Genomic DNA, 18882 nt, shown 5'->3' on the forward strand with positions numbered 1-18882 from the left:
TCTTGACAGTTTTTCTTCATACCTTCATTATAATCTTATTTGCTTCCTTTCATTTTCTATACTCAGCTTAATTTTCTTTTGTATTATTAAGAAAGAACTTGCATTTATACTACACCTTACATAACCTCAGGACCTCCCAAAGCACTTCACAGCCAATAAAGGACTTTCAAAGCGTAGTCACTGTTACAACATAGAGATACATGGCAGTAAATTTTTTCCCACAAATAGCAATGAGATGAATGACCAGATTTTTTTTTAGTGATAGCCCGCTCACCAGAATTTCCCTGCCTTTCTTTGAATAGTGCCTTGGGATCTTTTATATCCACCTGAGAGCGCAGACAGGGCTTTGATTTAATGCCGCATCCAAAAGACAGTACTCTCCAACCATGCAGAACTCCCTCAGTACTGCACTGAAGTGCCAGTCTAGATAATATGCTCACCTTGTAGAGTGGGGCTTCGGCCCATAACCTTCTAAATCAGAGGCAAGATGCTACCAGTGAGCCAAGGCTGTGTCCTAGATGTGTCATATACATCTTTTTAAATCTCATTTTAATTTCTCTACTCATCCAAGGAATTTCAACACAATCATTCCGATAACCTTCTACAACTCAGGCCAGTGACAGAAGGGGTAGATAGAGTTCATTGACAGGGCTGCTGATTGAATGGACTGCTCTGTCCTGAATGGTGTTGAACTTCGAATGTTGTTGCAATTGCGAACATCCAGACAAGTGCTGAGAATTCCATCACACTCCGAACCTGAGCCTTGTAGATGGTAAAGTCGCTTTGAGGGGTCAGGAGGTGAGATGTATGTTGCGCAGTACCCTGTTCTTGTAGCCACAGTGTTGATATGGTTGATCTAGTTATACTGGTTAATGTTGTTTCCTCCCCTCCCCTCAACGATGCTGATAGTAGAGGACTTGGCAATGGTGGTGTCATTGAAGATCAGAAGAAGCGGTTAGACCATTGACGATCCGGATTCTTTCCCCTCAGTCTGGTTCAGTAAAAACTGAAGTCGAATACATTTTAAAGTTCATCACAACTTTAATAGCAGGTCTTAGTCTGTAGCTTCAATTCAGATTCCTGAGAGAATCCGAACGATTCTAACAGAATAAGGAGACAAAGACAAAGACAAAAACTCATACCTTTATACAAATCAATAGGGGTTGGAACATCATTAACACAAGAGTCAACACCAATCATAAGCCGGGCACAGGTTGCCATGCGGGGTTACATTATTTCCGGCCAATCATAGATAATCCATGTGCTGACCATGTTGCTGTTAGACATCAAAGGGGATACTTCCTCACCTTCCAACTTGGAATGTTCTTCCCTGTTCCTTATCTCCCAACCTGGAATGTCTTTCAACTTTGGCTAAGCTCGTTACCTATATTGATCTGCCATAAACATGGAGACATTCAGACCAGTCCTTGAATCACATTAAAGACCTATCATTGATAAGACAATGCAGGCCTGCTGACTAAGCAAACATATGGCCCAGCAGGGGCCAGGCCACCTGTACCAATCTCAGTTACTAACTAATTAACCTTTTCTAACCATTTTGCATTCTGCTTCTTTGCCACGTAGGCATCTTAATATTTTACCAAAAACTGACCACGTAGGGATTCTCATTATCACTTGTTGGAGATGGTCATTGTTTGGCACTTATGTGACGTGACAGTTACCTGTCATTTGTCAGCCCAAACCTAGATTTGCCCATGTCTTGCTGTAGACTGGCATGGGCTGCTCCATCATCAGAGGAGTTATGAGTGGAGCTGAGTCCTGTAGAATTGTCCACTTCTGACCAGGCAGAGGTGGTTGGGCCCTTTCTTGTTGGAGATGGTCACTGCCTGATACTTAAGTGGTGCATATTACCTGCCACTTGTCAGCTTAAGCATGGACCATCTTAGGACCAGCTGTTGGTTAGTATGGGCTACTTCTTTAATGGAGGAGTTCCCAATATCTTCCTCAATAATTAACCCAAAATTTCTCTGCTCAAAATACTTTTTCTTCCCGCAAAACCTTGTAAAAACAGTCAAGGGTAACCCTTCCGACTTGAGGTACATCACATGTGAGCGATCAGAAAATATTTTGGATATACAATCAGACCAAAAGACACTTCAGAATCTTTTTTTTTCAAAATGTCCTGTTTAGGTAAACCACGCTTGATCTTAAATATCTTAAGCTACCATAGTTTAACGTCACTGAACAAAGTAAACCAATCCATTTGGCATAAACTGTTTTAAAAAGGTACAATTCAACTGTACAAACATCATAGAAATTATAACCAAACTAATTCCATGTATAAAACTCATATCTGCACTTTCAGTGGGAGTTATTGGAATGTCATGTTACTACTAACAATTTAGTTTCAACAATCTTAATACTCAATGCTAAATCTATTTTGTGAACATCCTCTGCAGTGGCAAATCAATTTTTATCTTTTGAATAAAATGTTAAACTTGTATTTGGAATACTGTCCTTCTTAAAATGAACCATTGCAGCTACACATAGACCAACTTTCAAAGGGAACTGAATGGTGGGTCCCATGACAGTGCTGGTCATTCAGTTTATTTATATAACATAGCAAGTTGGTAACTTCTGTGTTTGTTATCCTTGTTTGGTGAGACGCTAACCATTTCAATACTAGCTTGCAAAATAGGGGCTACAAGATTTTCACCAGAAAAAGTTACTTGAGATTAACCCTTTTTTCAAAAAAATATTGCTGTGTGGTAAAATAGTGAATATCACTAAAACGTACTTTATTTTTCTACGAGGTCCAGGACTGTAGCAGCCAAAGCAAATGCCTCACTAAGATTTTTGATGTGCCAAAATGCTTAAATCTTACATTTGTTTTTACCTGTTTCCGTATTGAGACAAATGTGGACAGTGACAAATGGCATTGTTGGAAAACTTGCTTCTAAACTGAGCCTAAGACAGAGTACTAGTGAGGCCTCACCATTTCTGATTGAACAGGACACAAATACAGTTAAAGGCAACACACATGATAAGCTATGGCACAAGAATGGAATATAGATTCCCAATTTGTACAAATCTCACTGTATTTCACTCAATTCTTTGCTTAAAAAGTGTGCTTCAAGTCACCGGGACCATGACCATGAAAACTAACACCAGAACAGGTTGTGCGGTGGACAATCCATTTGATGTTCTGTTGGCTGCTGCTTTGTCCATTACAATTATGGGGACTGTTAAGACAATTATATGTCGAGCTTAGCATCAGTTTCACCACAACAACCCAAAATTTAGTCAGTTGCCAAATGCTAACACAATATTTGAAGAAATATTTAAGTTTATTTACAAGTCTGTGTGGACACTGCTACTTAGGGACATGAAGGGACTTTCCAAATGTTTTCCTCTTTTTTTCTTCCAGTACACGTGCTATGTAAGCATCTTGCTGTTTCTGTATTTTGAAGTCAGTAACCTGTTGCCTGTATACAGAACACAAAATCAGTCCCTTCACAAAATTAAAAACATTTTCCACCACTACACATCAAAACTCTCCTGCAGAAAGATTTACACTTACTTCAATATATCTTTCTGCTTTGCAAGTAGATGACAAAGTTCTTTAATCTGATCCTCTTTGGTACTCAAAATATCATCTTGTTTTTCTATCTGACTCTCAATCTCTGCAAAGAAAATATTTAGTTATCACAAATAATTAGTTTCTATTTAAATCTATTTTTTAGACTTGCTGAATTACCCCCCATTACAAAATCTACTACATATTATGGACAGACATAGCGCACATTTGTTGCACTGTTCCTGTCCACAAAGCAGATGTGGGGGGAGTGGGGGCGAGAAGGAAAATCGGCCCCTAGATTCATCGATCAGTTTTATCATATTTTTGAATAAAAATCACAGCAGAATTTGGCAGAACAATGTTACAACTGTTAGCAGGTTCACTTTTTTAAAAAAAAACTTGATAGGTTTTCAGAAAATAAATTGTGACAATTCCATATAATAAAATATGCACAGTTTAGAACAGCACTATGACTTACCATTGCATTTGCTTATTAACTTGTCATTTTTGGTTGACTCCTTCAATGCCTTGTTTTTAATGCTTTCCAATCTTTGAAAAGAATGAAAACAGAGACATGTTTGCATTATAGAGCAATAATGAAAATAATTTATTGAAATAAGGCTAAATCATAATAATGCCCACAATAATGTTAACTGACTGCAAATAAAAATCAGTTAGCATTCCCCTTCAAAAAGGGGCATAAACGTTAAGCGAACTATATAGTGGAATCTTGATTATACGTTTCCTGTTCATTTTACACTCAAAGATTAGAGATGAACATTAATTCTCAACAGCATTCGCCTTTGTTGATCCTGTCAGTGAGGTCGCTTGGTGCTGTACACTCATCCATTGATCCACTAGCTCACAGCTATCCCACGTACTCATCTGCAACTCCAGTTACCGAACCTGGCAGCAACGCCAGCCATCAGATCCACCAAAGACTCAAGATAGAACGCCAAAATGGTCTCGCGGCCAACCACAAGGCTCCAGGTTCATAGATGAGCCCTAATGGCAATATCCGCTCACAACCATGGGTCCTATCCACAGGTTCTGCAGTACTCAATATCAAACCAGCCCATTTAAGTGCATTCTTCTGTTGTGTAAACTGTTGTGGAGGATGCCAGTGGGATTGTTGGAGCAGAATGTGTATTACCTTTAGCACTCACTTTGATTCCTTGGGGGCCCCTCCATGGCTGGCACTGCGATAGCATATTTAGCAAGGTTGCTGGAGATTACGTTGGTCAGCTGTGGGTGAATTATCCAATGGATCAGTTGTATGACACCAACTAATCTTGCCGTCAGGACCAATGGAGGCAAGTGTTGTTGCAGTGGACTGAGTGGGTGGGTGAAAATATAGAGCATTCAAGTTTAGAGCAACAAATTAGAAGTGCGAGTCAGGAACTCCCCATTATCTGCCAATTTCTATTATCCACTTGATGGAGGAAGGTCCCTTAGATTATAATAATCAGGATTCCACTGCACACTGGATCAGACATAGATCACTTGTGTTGCAGTGACTAAAGGAATCTACGGATTCTTTCAAATAGCTAATCTAAATTTAAATACTGGATACAAGTAGTTATCAGGCAAGTTTGGAGAGTATATTTTATATATCTGTCAAAGATCATGGGACTAAATATTGCTTCCCACCTGTTTTCAGGAGGTATCAGGGGAGTAGGGGAGGAAAATCAGCTAAGAGCCATTCGACTGGCTCCCTGCCGGTCCTGCCATATTTGAATGGGTGTATTCAAATGGCATATTAAATGAAGAAAATATGTCATCCTACGTACCATCCACTTATACCTCAGGCATTAGGAACACCATTGCACTCTGGAAGAGTTGCTAAGAAAGCAGCGAGGGGTTTAAATTTCAAATTGCCCCCAAATGGAGGGCAATCTATCATAGTTGATCAATTGCACTTGGCTAGCATGCCTAATAATAACAAATATTGCTGCCTCCTTCAGTAACCAGCCATGCTCTGCTGTTGCAAGTGCCCAAGGCCTGCAGCAGCGACACTCCTTTCTCCCTCCCACTGTAATAGGGCTAACCAGCACTGCAGGAATACCCGCCTAGATCACACCCAAAATTATTCCAATTAGGCAAATCAACTGGGCCAGCAGTGGGTGAAAAGCCACCTCCCTACCCCAACTGCACTTCCAGAGGAATTACCACTAGTGAGGAAAATCTATTCCCTTGTTTCAATCTCCTGAAATTTTAACTAGCTTAGTACTCATGAGGTTGCCATTAGCCCAAAGATGACAAACTTATCCGCATAATTTCAATTATTTCTGCTGCTTCAAAAGTCACATATCACAGTTGCTAAATATATTCCCTCCCGTTCTTTTCCCTCTTCAAGTCAGTTTTCCCAATTCCTTTCTTAAACTTCTAAATTGTAGTTATAATAGTCTTTCTTCTCTTCCTTCTTATTCCATTCCAGAGCTTCTGCAGGCAACAATATTTTTCTGCAGGCAACAACATGACTGACTCTATTTATGGCATCCCATTATGGTCAAAATTTCAATACAGCAGGCTGTGCTGATGATGCAACAGCATAGTTTCCAAAATTTAGGCCAAGACTGCCAGCACCAGATAAAAATAAAATCAAACAGAAGACTAGCCCCATTGCATGAAGGTTGTTTTTAAAACTAGTTGCATCATACCTTCAAGACTAATGCAGCAGTTGTGTACTTAAGATCAAACAAGCATAAAATACACACTACTTTAACATTAACAAGGGCTGTACTTATAATACACTTAATATGTTTAGGTTCTACTCCTATCACGTGACAAGTTCAATTCCTTTCAAAACAATAGAATCAGTACCAAAAATGTCCACAGTAATACTAAGGGAGCACACAATTGTAAAGAACAAACCTGCATTTAAATAATACCTTCCAAGTCCTCAGGATATCTCCAAAAATTTCACAGCTAATGAATTACTTTACAAAATGTAGTCACTGTTGTTAGGTAGCCAAGTGAAAAAAAACTTACGCATTTTCAAAGGCCTTCTTTTCCCGTTCTAGCTGTTTCATTAGAATCTCTATTTCACCGAGTGCAAACTGCAGCCTTTCAGACTCCTTGGAAAGTGAGGCTTTAGTTTTAGCATGTTCAAGTTTTTCATTCTGTAAAGAAGCATGACAGAGTTAGTAGTTTTACATACGACCTTCATGCAATGGTGTTAATCTTCTGTTTGATTTTATTTTTATCTGGTGCTGGCAGTCTTGGCCTAAATTTTGGAAACAATGCGGTTGCATCATCAGCACAGCCTGCTGTATTGAAATTTTGACCGTAATGGGATGCCATAAATGGAGTCAGTCATGTTGTTGCCTGCAGAAGCTCTGGAATGGAATCAGAAGGAAGAGAAGACAGACTACAGGGCTACAGACCAGGTGCTGGCAAGTGGGATTAAGCTGGATAGCTCTTTATCGCCGGAAGGACACGATGGGCCGAATGGCCACCTTCTGTGCCATAATTTTCTATGATTCTATGACTATTATAACTACAATTTAGAAGTTTAAGGAAGGTATTGGGAAAACTGACAGCTCAAGAGGGAAAAGAACTGGAGGGAATATATTTAGCAAACGTGATGTGTGACTTTTGAAGCAGCAGAAATAATTGAAATTATGCTGGATAGGTTTGGCATCATTGGGTTAATGGCAACCTCATGAGTATCATGTGAGTTAAAATTTCAAGAGATTGAAACAAGGGAATAGATTTTCCTCACTAGTGGTAATTCCTCTGGAAGTGCGGTTAGGGTAGGGAGGTGGCTTTTCACCTGCTGCTGGCCCAGGTGGATTTGTTCAGCTGCTTTTGTCTCAGTTATAAATAGAACAATGAAACACTTTGAAATATGATGCAAGGGGTTCAGTGAACCATATATAGCAAACACCATAGTAAGGTTTTCAAGATTTTCTCATGTTGAATGATAATAATAGCTAGTTTAGGTGAATATCTATAGTGGGGACTGGTCAGCAGACATGTAAAGTACAATATTATGAATAAACTCACACCTTAACGTTATTCATACAGTTAAAATGACAAATGATGTAGGTAGTGCTTTGAAGGTCATTTTTTTTTATGAGTCTCTGATAAACATTTTGAAATTATAAACACAAGTGTTACAGAAAAATGCATTGGTATAGAAAATGATTAGGAGCTATATATTGAAAATATATAGATCAGTCTTATTAATGGTTACCTCCTTATTTGATTAAAAGTTCTTACCTCCAACTCCTTCAGAAGATCTTCAAATTCCTCTCTGCTTACTGACTCCTCTTCTCTCTGTCTTATCTAAATATGGAATGCATTATACTATGTTAAGCAGTTTTGGTACAAAAAAAATAAAGAATTCTCGGTCCCATCATCGCTGCTGAGCTGACGACCAGGAATTTAGTAGTAGTATATACAGAATTAATTAATTTGATTGTACAGCAAGATCACATCTGCGATGACAGAAGAATAGTTTGACATTATACTGATTACAGCAGTTTAGATACGCAACACAGAATAGATTCCCTGGGTGGGGTTAAAGCTGCAACCTAACTAAACATCAGTAATAACGCGTCATGTCCTACTAGATTATGCAGTCTGGTAGTCATCAAAAATGATTAGCCGAGTGTAATATTTAATAATAAATTGTTAAATACTGCAGTACAATTCAAATAAGAATGGAAAAGAGTAATATTACAGAGTTGCAATGATTTGTCTTCAAAAGAGCACCAGTGGAGCTAATTTTTTTTAATAAGCCAAGCTCGTGTTACTGCTCTGTTCTGTCTCTGGCATATACATTGTACAGCAAAAAATATACACAAAACTATTTGCTTTTAAAGATATCTTGTTAGAACCAAAATTTAACCCACTAGATAAATGAAGAATGCAGAGACAGAAAGAAAAACATACATACATACACACATACACACAACAGATTCAAAGTGTAAGAAAGACCAAATCACAGATAAGCGCCAATAGAGTGATAAAATGCAACGACACACAAGAGAAATGCACAGGTCTAATGTCACTGGTAGATGTAGGTCCAATTTCAAGCCTTGAGCCCAGCTGGGCTCCCCCTCCATTCAGCTTTAACCATCCCACTCCAGATAAGTCAAAGTGACAAAGAGAAAGTGTAGAGAACCACAGTGAGACAGAGGGTGGGGAGAAGATGCATCACTTCACACGTCTCTGCGTTAAATTTCATCTGCCATGTGTCTGCCCATTTCACCAGTCTGTCTATGTCCTCCCGGAGTCTGTTACTATCCCCCACATTGTTTACTACATTTCTGAGTTTCATGTCATCTACAAACTACCCTCTATACCGAATCCAGGTCATTAATATATATCAAAAAGAACAACGGTCCTAATACCGACCCTTGGGGAACATCACTATATAGACCCTTCAGTCTGAAAAACAACCGTTCACCACTACGCGTTGCTTTCTGTCTCCAGCCAATTTTATATCCACGCTGCCACTGTCCCTTTAATCCCATGTGCTTTAATTTTTCTAACAAGCTTATTATGTGGTACTTTATCAAAGACCTTTTGAAAGTCCATATGCACAACATCAACCGTACTACCCTCCTCAAACCCCTCCGTTACTGCATCAGACAACTCAATCAAGTTAGTCAAACACGATTTTCCTTTAACAAATCCGTGCTGACTTTCATTTATTAGCCCATACTTTTCCAAGTGCCAATTTATTATGTCCCGGATTATTGTCTCTAAAAGTTTCCCCACCACTGACGTTAGGCTGACTGGCCTGTAATTGCTGGGTTTATCCCTCTCCCCTCTTTTGAACACAGGTGTAACAGTTGCAATCCTCCACTCCTCCAGCACCATCCCCAAACCTAAGGAGGATTGGAAGGAAGATTGTGGCCAGAGCCTCGGCAATTGTAGGCATGATAAAAGCAGACTAATACAACCAGAGGATTATAGATGCAAATTAGTGAAGATTAAATTTGGAACAGCAGCCAAAAATGGCAAATGTTTAGAATAATCTATCAAACAATAGAGACAAAAACAATAGAGCAATTCAAAATACAATCAATCAGTTACCACCACAGCATACTTAGGCTGGAGTTATACTGCTTCTAATGCAAATGGCTCATGCAAGGGATATTAATGCACTCAGGAGTCAGATCAGGACCTAACTTCTGAGTAATAGCAACAACAATCTGCACTTAGATCATGTTTATAAAGAAAGAACAAACTTGCATTTATAAAGCACCCTTCACAGCCTCAGGGTGTTCCAAATCACTTTACAGCCAATAAAGTACATTTGACACACAGTCACTGTTGTAATGTTGAAACCTGGCAGTCAATTTTCACACAGAAAGTTTCCACCAATGGCAATGAGATTATGTTTTTTTTTTAAAAGTGATGTTGGTTGAGAGATAAATATCGACCAGGACACCACGGAGAACACCTCTCCCCTTCTTTGAATAGTGCCATGGAATATTTTACATCCACATACCATTCAGTTTAATGTCTCATCCGAAAGATAGCACCTCCGACAGTGCAGCACTGCCTCAGTACTGCACTGGAGTGTCAGCCTGAATTATGTGCTCAAGTCTCTGGAGTTACAATTAAACAAAACATTTCAAAGCACTTGAAAAAGGCAAACAGAAAAAAAGGAAACAGACATCAACCCATGAGTAGGAGGGAAGCTTGACCAAAAAGATGGGTTTTAAAAGAACACAGAGACAGCGGGTTGTCAGCACTCTACCATGTCAGACCGTCCTGGGTTCAAATCTCACTCCAGGAGTTTGAGCATCTAATCCAGGCCGTCGCTCCGGTGATTCCAGGAGGCCTCCCGCTCACGAACTTTAACAGGAGCCCGAGAGCAGAGACATCTACAGGCGGAGGGCCAATTCTCACCATTTCGCAGAAGCTCCGAATCTTTCGCTGCTGCATGAGGACAATATCCTGCAGCTGTCCGTGAACCACGCTGTGTGTGCCCGGGCCGCCGCCGTCACCACCACCACCGCCGGCTTCACCCTCCTCCATCATCCGCTCGACCTGCTCCCCTTCAACCGACCGCGCCAACACAGCCAATCACATCGCAGCTTCTATCAGCGTCGGCTCGATGTAATAAAACCACCCAATGGAAACAACGCTCACGAAGAGAGCGTAACGACGACAACGACGCTTTCGAGGATTTTTTTTTAAAAAGGCAAACATTAATCTTGTGGGTTATTTGACGCCAGCATTGGTTTACTCGACCACTGTGTTGATATTTACATTTTTAAAAAAAACTAATTGCAATTATTATCCGTCACGATATCTAAATACATGATCACATTTTCAATGCGAGAACAAGGACTGGGGGGGGAGATAAGGGCCCCGTTGCTATGGACCAAACGCAGCGCCATGGTTACAAGTGACGCAAGGGCGCGATTTCTGACGCAATGACGTCGCGCGAACGTGTGTAGTGGAGCGTTCGCCAGATGGGTAGAGGAAGTGGTCGCTGGTGAGACGGTGACCCAGGGCAGAGGTGGAGGAGGAGGAAGGTGCATCTGTGTGTGAGTTTGAGCGGGAGGAGTCAAAAACCCCAACCTCGGGGAGATATGATAACATTTAATACCAAATAAAACTGTAGATGTGCGATTAACTGCACAGAGTGGAGCCGAACAGCTGCTGAACGGGCCTGAGTCACGTTGGATCTGCGGGCTCTCCCTCGTCTTGTCGACAGTGAGCAGTGTCTGGGGGGTGGTGGGCGTCCAGACGAGCCGGCCTGACTCTTGACAGGTCCCAGTCCCGAGAGGTAGCTGCTCCCCTTCCCCCCCGGCAATCTGGAGCTCTCACCCCGAATATTGCGTAACCGGTGGCAACATTAACCTTGCCCTGAATTGTGGATCAGCCAACTCCAGTTTGTTTTTGTTTCCCAGCTATTTTGGAAGCTAGGGCTGAAGCAGGTAAAGAGCAGTGAGAAATACAGTTTGTTTAAAATTTAGATCGACAGTTGGAAACTATTCTTAAATTAGTCCCGCACTGAATGGAAAATAGTTACAAAGTGGAGTTGAGAATTGACCACTGTTGTAAACAACCCCCAGGGAAACACTTGGAATATTACGATCTGAATCCGTATGAATTTTGTTAATAAATTACTTTTTAAAAAGTAATCGTGAAGAAATAGCTTTAGACGTTATAATGAGTAGTAGAGTTTGTTAACTTGGGCCACTTGGCCAAAGAATTTGCTTTCAGATGTCATCACTGGAAAGTAAACACTTTACAAGTGTAGTGGCTACGAAATCCATCCTCTTTCTGGTCTAGTGGTCATGTGTTCAGTATTTTCCTGTTTGTCTGAAGGGGGATAGAGGTGATATCTGAGGATTTCAAATTTCTATTGGTTGGGGAAGAGGGCAGCTGTCTGAAATTACCACTTGTCTGGCTGACAAAATATGTTGTCACCCCCCCCCCCCCCAAAGATAGTGTCATTTTTAAGTCTTGAATTTGGAGCATGAAAAAAGGGTGGTGGATTGGAAAACTGCAAACGTAACACCCCTATTCAAGAAGGGAGTGAGACAGAAAGCAGGTAACTAAAGACCAGTTAGCCTAACATCTGTCATTGGGAAAATGCTAGAATCCATTATTAAGGAAGTAGTAGCAGGACATTTGGAGTCTCATAATACAATCAAGGAGAGTCAGCATGGTTTTATGAAGGGGCAATCATGCCTGACAAATTTATTAGAGTTCTTTGAGGAAGTAACGGGCAGGGTGGATAAAGGGGAACCACTGGATGCAGTATATTTGGATTTCCAAAAGGCATTCGATAAGGTGCCACATAAAAGATTACTGCACAAGATAAGAGCTCATGGTGTTGGGGGTAATATACTGGTATAGATAGAGGATTGGCTAACTAACAGAAAACAAAGAGTCGGGATAAAAGGGTCATTTTCAAAATGGCAATCTGCAACTAGTGGGGTGCCGCAGGGCTCAATGCTGGGACCTTGACTATTTACAATATATATCAATAACTTGGATGAAGGAACAGAGTGTCTTGTGGCCAAATTTGCTGATGATACAAAGATAGGTGGCAAAGCAAGTTGCGATGAGGACACAAAGTGTCTGCAAAGGGATATTGACAGGTTAAGCGAATGGGCAAAAATTTGGCAGATGGAATATAATGTGGGAAAATGTGAAGTCATCCACTTTGGGAGGAAAAATAAAAAAGCAAAATATTATTTGAATGGAGAAATACCACAAATTGCTGGGGTACAGAGGGATCTGGGTGTCCTCGTACATGAAACACAAAAAGTCAACGTACAGGTGCAGCAGCAGGTAATCTGGAAGGCAAATGGAATATTGGCCTTTATTTCTAGGGGGATGGAGTATAAAAGCAGGGAAGTCATGCTACAACTATACAGGGTGCTGGTGAGACCACACCTGGAGTACTGTGTACAGTTCTGGTGCCCTTATTTAAGGAAGGACATACTTGCATTGAGGCAGTTCAGAGAAGGTTCACTTGGTTGATTCCGGGTATGGAAGGGTTGTCTTAGGAGGAAAGATTGAGCAGGTTGGGTCCATACTCATTGGAGTTTAGAAGAATGAGAGGAGATCTTATTGAAACATACAAGACTCTGAGGGGACTCGATAGGGTAGATGCTGAGAGGATGTTACCCCTCATGGGGGAATCTAAAACTAGGGGCATAGTCTCAAAATAAGGGGTTGCCCTTTTATGACGGAAATTAGGAGGAATTTCTTCTCCCAGAGGGTCGTGAATCTTTGGAATTCTTTACCCCAAAAAGCTGTGGAGGCTGAGTCATTGAATATATTCAAGGCTGAGTTAGACAAATTTTTGATCAGCAAGGGAGTCAAAGGATATGGGGAAAGGGCAGGAAAGTGGAGTTGAGGTAAAAATCAGATCAGCCATGATCTCATTAAATGGCGGAGCAGGCTCGAGGGACCGAATGGCCTACTCCTGCTCCTATCTCTTATGGGTTTTATGGTAAAACCCAAGTTTGAATTATTCAAAAAGTTTCTACACACTTGAAGAACAGTTGTGTTTCTACACTTCTTTGGTCACTTTTCACTGTGTAACTCTATATTTTGGCAAATGGGATTGTTTTTCTTTTCAAACTAGTATTCTTCAAAAAAAATGTTACTGAATTAATTAGTGACCTCTTGGACTTCATAATTGTATCTGATGAGGTTGAGGATTACTTATTTTAAATTAATAAAGCCTGCTCTGTTTGAAACAAATGCTATGTTGTAAAGATATTTTTTGCAAATAGCAATTTTTCTTACTAGACCACAGTGCTTTGTCTATTGAAATTTTCTCTATAAAAGGAAAAAAAAACTTGCTGTTGCAGAGTAAAATTTACTTCAGAAATATCCATTGTGAGTCAATCTCTGCTAACTTTATGGATCATTTTTAATTGCTTCTTGCTTTTTAGTGGATAGACACAGTTGTTGTCTCTAACCTCTGCAATGATAATGCAGTGCTGAAAGTAAAACTAGGCACTTCAGTGAATATTTAAATGTTTGTCTGAAGTATTTGAATAATTAGTTTCTTATCTCTTGAATAGTAGGTTTTAAAGATATCCCATTTGTCTGATTACACTCCTGTGAAGAGCCATGAGATGTTTTACGACGTTAAAGGTGCTTTATAAATGCAAGTTGTTGTTCTTATTCACGTGGGCTAGGTTTAAAGCTCACAGCAGTAGGCTTACTGTAGCCTAGTAGAAATGCAGATTGTATGATTGTATACTGTTTTAAATGAGAAATGTAGTAGATCTTAGTACAAATTCGTATTTTTAAATCTGCAGAAAATTGACATTGTGATTTTTTTAAAGTAGTACAATTTATTGCTGTTTTTAGGGCAGTTGATTCATGAGATTATGTTGGGACAGGCTGTTCCTGTTTTTAGATCCAGGTTGTATCTTTTAAAACCCAAGTTTGGTATCGCCATCACTTGATTTGCCTGGGGTTTATGGTGTCCCACACTATAGCCTTGGTCCATTACTTAGGTCTCAGTATATTAAAAAATACTCTCATGCTATGCCTTAGGTACAGTGGTACCTTTATAAGTGTCAAGTCAAGTTGCCACATATGATGGCAACGATACTGAAAGCTTTTAGGTTTATAATTAATTTTAAAAAACACTAGATTCTGATAATGGAGTTGTTAGTCTTTACCCTATGAAAATCAAGGGTGGAATAGAGAAAACCCACAGCTCTCAAAACCTGGGTGGCTAAACTAGAGAAACTTGAAGCTGCTTTGACCTATGCCAGTTACAGCTACAATGTTATCAAAGTTATTTGTGAAGTTCATTAAAATAATTGTTTTCTGGTACTCATTTTGTTTTCTGTTCTGCAGGAGGGGTGGTTGGTTGCAGAAACCTAGGAAAATGGCCAAGGTACCTTTTGGATTATTTTCTTGGCTTAGTTTGTTTCTTCAAGAATGAAAAGTATATGAACAAATAGTGAAATTACTATGGGAGGGGGGCACCTGTTTCCCTCCTGATTTGTCTGAATTAGAATTAAAACCTGCAAATGCCTCCTTTTTTATTTAAGAATTTGAATCTGCCTGTGAGTAACTTGTGAACAGCTTGTTCCCACTACTTTGTCCCACTGCATTGTGCCAAATGTCACTTGGCACCCCCTGTAAAAAAGCTTATCTGTTTAGGGATCAATATGGTAGTGGCCATGCCTCCATTCTGTAATTAATTTTTAAACTGTCAGCAGGTCCAGGAAAATTCCTGTCTGCTTTTGGAAGTTTTAAATTCATATACTGCTATACTGAAATGAACACTAATATTACGGTAAATGTCAGGATTAGCTTTATTATATTATCAACCTAAGGTGCTAAAAAAAAAGGACTTAACACCAATTTTAATGAAAAATTCAGTGCTTTAATTTTGCTTGCTGTCTTCCCTTCCCCCACACTGTACCATCCTATTTTTATTAACCTTAACTTTATTTTCTATCTGATCTAATTTATCCTTTCCAATTTTTCATCGTGAGAAAGCAAACTGGCAGTTTTCTAAAAGAAATGTGGGTATATTTCTACAGAAAAATCCTGAGGCTGGACTGCATGAGTGAATGTCATGAGGTAGATAACATAGGCCTTTGCTCAATGGTAGCAGTCTCGCCTCTGAGTCTGAAGGCCACGGGTTCAAGCCCCACTCTTGAGACTTGAGCACATAATCCAGTTTCACACTTAAGCGTAGCACTGCACTGTCAGAGGGGCCATCTTTAGGATGAGACTTCAAATTGAGACCCCATCTGCCTTCTCAAGTGGACGTAAAAGATCCCATGGCACTATTCAAGTAAGAGCAGGGGCACGCTCCCCGATGTCCTGGCCAATATTTATCCCTCAACTAACATCACTAAAACAGGTTATCTGGTCATGTATCTTATTGCTGTTTATGGGACCTTCCTGTGCAGAAATTGGCTAATGCATTTCCCTATATTACAATTCCTTACATTACAAAAGTGACTACACTTCAAAAGTATTTCATTGGCTGTAAAGGACTTTGGGACATCCTGAGGTTGTGACAGGCGCTATATAAATGCAAGTTGTTTCCTTTCCTTTTGATGGAGGCAAATACATTTCTTTGTTCTATTGTATTTATTTTTGTGCACATTTAGGTGATGGATGTTAGTGCTGGGGAATGGAACTCTTCTCATTTCAGACACCCAATGTCAGCATCAAGCACTCCTAAGGTCAGGTATAGCGCAGCCAGAATATCCCCACTGCATCAGTGTAACATTTTGTTCCCCCATTTCCTGACCATCATGTGACTTCTCTGAGATTGCCAATTAGTGCTCAATATAGTTTCGTGGTGTAGGCCCATGCCCACTAGGAACTGGATTGAGACTGACCAAGCTTATTTCATATTGGACCCTTACAATTAGCAGAAATAGGACCCTTGCAGTCAGTAGAAAGAATGACATTCCAACGGTCTGGGCAGGATTTGCACCTAGGTCCCAGAGGTGAAAGGCAGTATGTAACCTACTACGTCACCTAGTTCTCCATTTAAAAGCATTTATTAAAGACATAATGAAGGTTTGTTTTCTGAATTTTTTTTTTAACCTCACTTTTCTTAGTCAATTGTTTTTCCAAGTTTCCTTGTTTTTCTTTAGGTGATTGTTAATTTTTTTTTTAGAACCTTCCGACACTTTTCTCCTGTGCTTTGTCTTTATTTTCTGTGGCACTCTCCTTTTAATAAAGTGTACTGTTTTGTTACTACTTTGTGATTAGTTCTTTTTTTTCTTTTATTTTTCCTTCCCTTCCACTATTTCCCTGTCTTTCACTTAGGGGAGCAGTCTAAACCACATGGCACAGGAGGCATGTTAATTTGGCAGGCAATCCAGAGTCCAAATCTCTGCTAGATTGGGGCAGCAGACCAGGGAGACCCACAAACTATAAAAGCCACGCAGGAAAGTTTGCCAACTTAAGACTGTTCCCTTCTAGTGCGTATTTGTTTCTCGAATGAATTTGTTTTCATCTTTTATAGGTTAATTCTGGGACATATGTTAGTCATGCTTGCACTGCCAATTGCTTGTAGTTTGAAAAATTAACTACAAGCAATTGGTAATATGAAAATTTACAACAATTAGAATGTGTTCCTTTTAATTGTGTGTTCCACTCATGCAGGTGCTCTGCACCAAGGCCAGGCTAGTGACCTACCTGCCAGAGGTTCATGTATTGGTTAAAAGGATAGCAGCCATCAGAACATTTTCCACAGCAGGCTCTTCAGGCTCTGATGAGCCCTATATTGCAGTTATGCCACCCGATCAAGGTAAGAGCAATTTTCCTCTCTGTCAACATTTGTGTTAATACACTTGGACAAAGGTTAGGGTGGATGAAGTTCATTTGGAAGACTACTGTCGGGGATTTTTTAAGTACAGGTAATCATGCTCAGGAGGCTGTGCCTGCACATTATGATTTTGGGTCTTTAATTTTGTAAATTATGAAGATGCACGTAGAACTGAACTTATCAAAGATGAGAAGATTGAAAGGAAACGTGATCCAGGTTTTTTAAATACCCTGAGAAATGGATAATATATGTAACATCAGAAAAAGGCCATTAGGCCCAACAAGGCTATCTCTTTTTCAGAGATCAGCAGCAGCTGTCCTCCTCACCATAAACTATAAGCCCATCTCTCCAGAAATGTATTGAGATATCTCTTGAACTGATTTATATTGTCTGCTTCAGTGGCCTTCACTGGTAATTTGCCCCATAATTCTGTTATCCTTTGGGCGCAAAAATTCTCCCTGACTTCCCTTCTTCCTCCTAACTTTCCGATTATTAACCCGTGCCCCCTTTTATTTGAACTCTACATCACAGTGAACTATTGCATCCTCTTTTCTAGTGAAGACCGTTGCGAAGTATTCATTTAGTACCTCAGCCATGCCCTCTGCCTCCACAAGAAGATCTCCTTTTTTGTCCCTAAATGGCCCCACCCTCCTTTGACTACCCTTTCACTATTTATATGTTTATAAAATACTTTAGTAGCTAACATAGCAGGGAACCCTAATCTATTCTCATATTCTGTCTTTGCCCCTCTTATTCCCTTTTTTTAGATCTCTTCTGTACTTTCTGTATTCCGTTTGGTTCTCTACTGAATTATGAACCTTACGTTTGTCATAAGCCTCCTTTTCTGTTTCATTTTAATCTCTATGTCTTTAGTCATCCAGAGAGCTGTAGCTTTAGATGCCCTTTCTTTCCCCCTCGTGGGACTGTGTCTACTCTGAACCCGAACCATGTCCTCCTTGAAGGCCTCCCATTGTTCAATTACTATGTTACCTATCAATTTTTGATTCCAATTCACCTGGGCAAGATCCCTTTTAAACTCTGAAATTAGTCCTCCTCCAGTTAAGTATTTTTACACTTGTTGTTCCTTGTCCTTTTCCATAACTATTCTAAACCTGATGATATTATGAACACTGTTCCCAAATGCTCCCCTACTGAAACATGCTCCACCTGCCCCACTTCATTCCCCAGAACTGCTTCCAGCACTGTTTCCTTCCTTGTTGGGCAGGAAACACACTGATCAAAAAAGTTCTTTAGTACATATTTCTAGAATTCCTCCCCCTCTTTGCCCTTTACGCTGTTACCATCCCAGTCTATATAAGGATAATTGAAGTCCCCCATTATCACTACTGTATATTTCTTGCATCTTTCTGTAATTTGCCTGCAAATTTGCTTCTCTATCTCCTTCCCATTATTTGGTGGCCTATAGTACACACCCATTGGGTAATAGCTCCTCTATTGTTCCTTATTTCTAACCAAATAGATTCTGTCTTTGACCTCTCAACTACATCATCCCTTTCCAGTGCTGTAATAGTTTCTTTGATCAGTTCTGCCACTGCCCCCCCCCCCCCCCCCCTTCCCGGTTTCTTTA

At 40.0% G+C, this 18882-nt stretch overlaps 2 protein-coding genes across 8 annotated transcripts in view; one reads left to right on the forward strand and one right to left on the reverse strand.

The window, feature by feature from the left end:
* Positions 1-3289: 3289 nt before the first annotated feature.
* LOC137323557 (spermatogenesis-associated protein 24-like) lies at positions 3290-10591 on the reverse strand. Its single transcript, XM_067987163.1, has 6 exons — positions 10409-10591; positions 7763-7828; positions 6530-6660; positions 4017-4087; positions 3542-3644; positions 3290-3446 (listed from the first exon to the last, which is right to left on the reverse strand). Exons 1-6 carry the CDS (start codon positions 10538-10540, stop codon positions 3335-3337), a joined length of 615 nt encoding a protein of 204 aa, XP_067843264.1. The 5' UTR covers positions 10541-10591; the 3' UTR covers positions 3290-3334.
* A 364-nt stretch (positions 10592-10955) lies between these two features.
* mmadhcb (metabolism of cobalamin associated Db) overlaps positions 10956-18882 on the forward strand; it is a 33201-nt gene continuing 25274 nt past the window's right edge. For 2 of the 7 annotated variants that reach the window (XM_067987164.1, XM_067987171.1), the window contains exons 1-4: positions 10956-11052; positions 14849-14888; positions 16123-16197; positions 17132-17276. In XM_067987164.1, the coding sequence (XP_067843265.1) occupies positions 14880-14888; positions 16123-16197; positions 17132-17276 (229 nt within the window). In that variant the 5' untranslated portion in view covers positions 10956-11052; positions 14849-14879. Of the gene's footprint in view, positions 11053-11072; positions 11446-11485; positions 12066-14848; positions 14889-16122; positions 16198-17131; positions 17277-18882 lie in introns of those variants that run through there. The other 5 variants (XM_067987166.1, XM_067987165.1, XM_067987167.1 and 2 more) reach the window with 5 other exon arrangements.

This window comes from Heptranchias perlo, chromosome 7 (assembly GCF_035084215.1).
Source record: "Heptranchias perlo isolate sHepPer1 chromosome 7, sHepPer1.hap1, whole genome shotgun sequence".
Lineage (NCBI taxonomy): Eukaryota > Metazoa > Chordata > Chondrichthyes > Hexanchiformes > Hexanchidae > Heptranchias > Heptranchias perlo.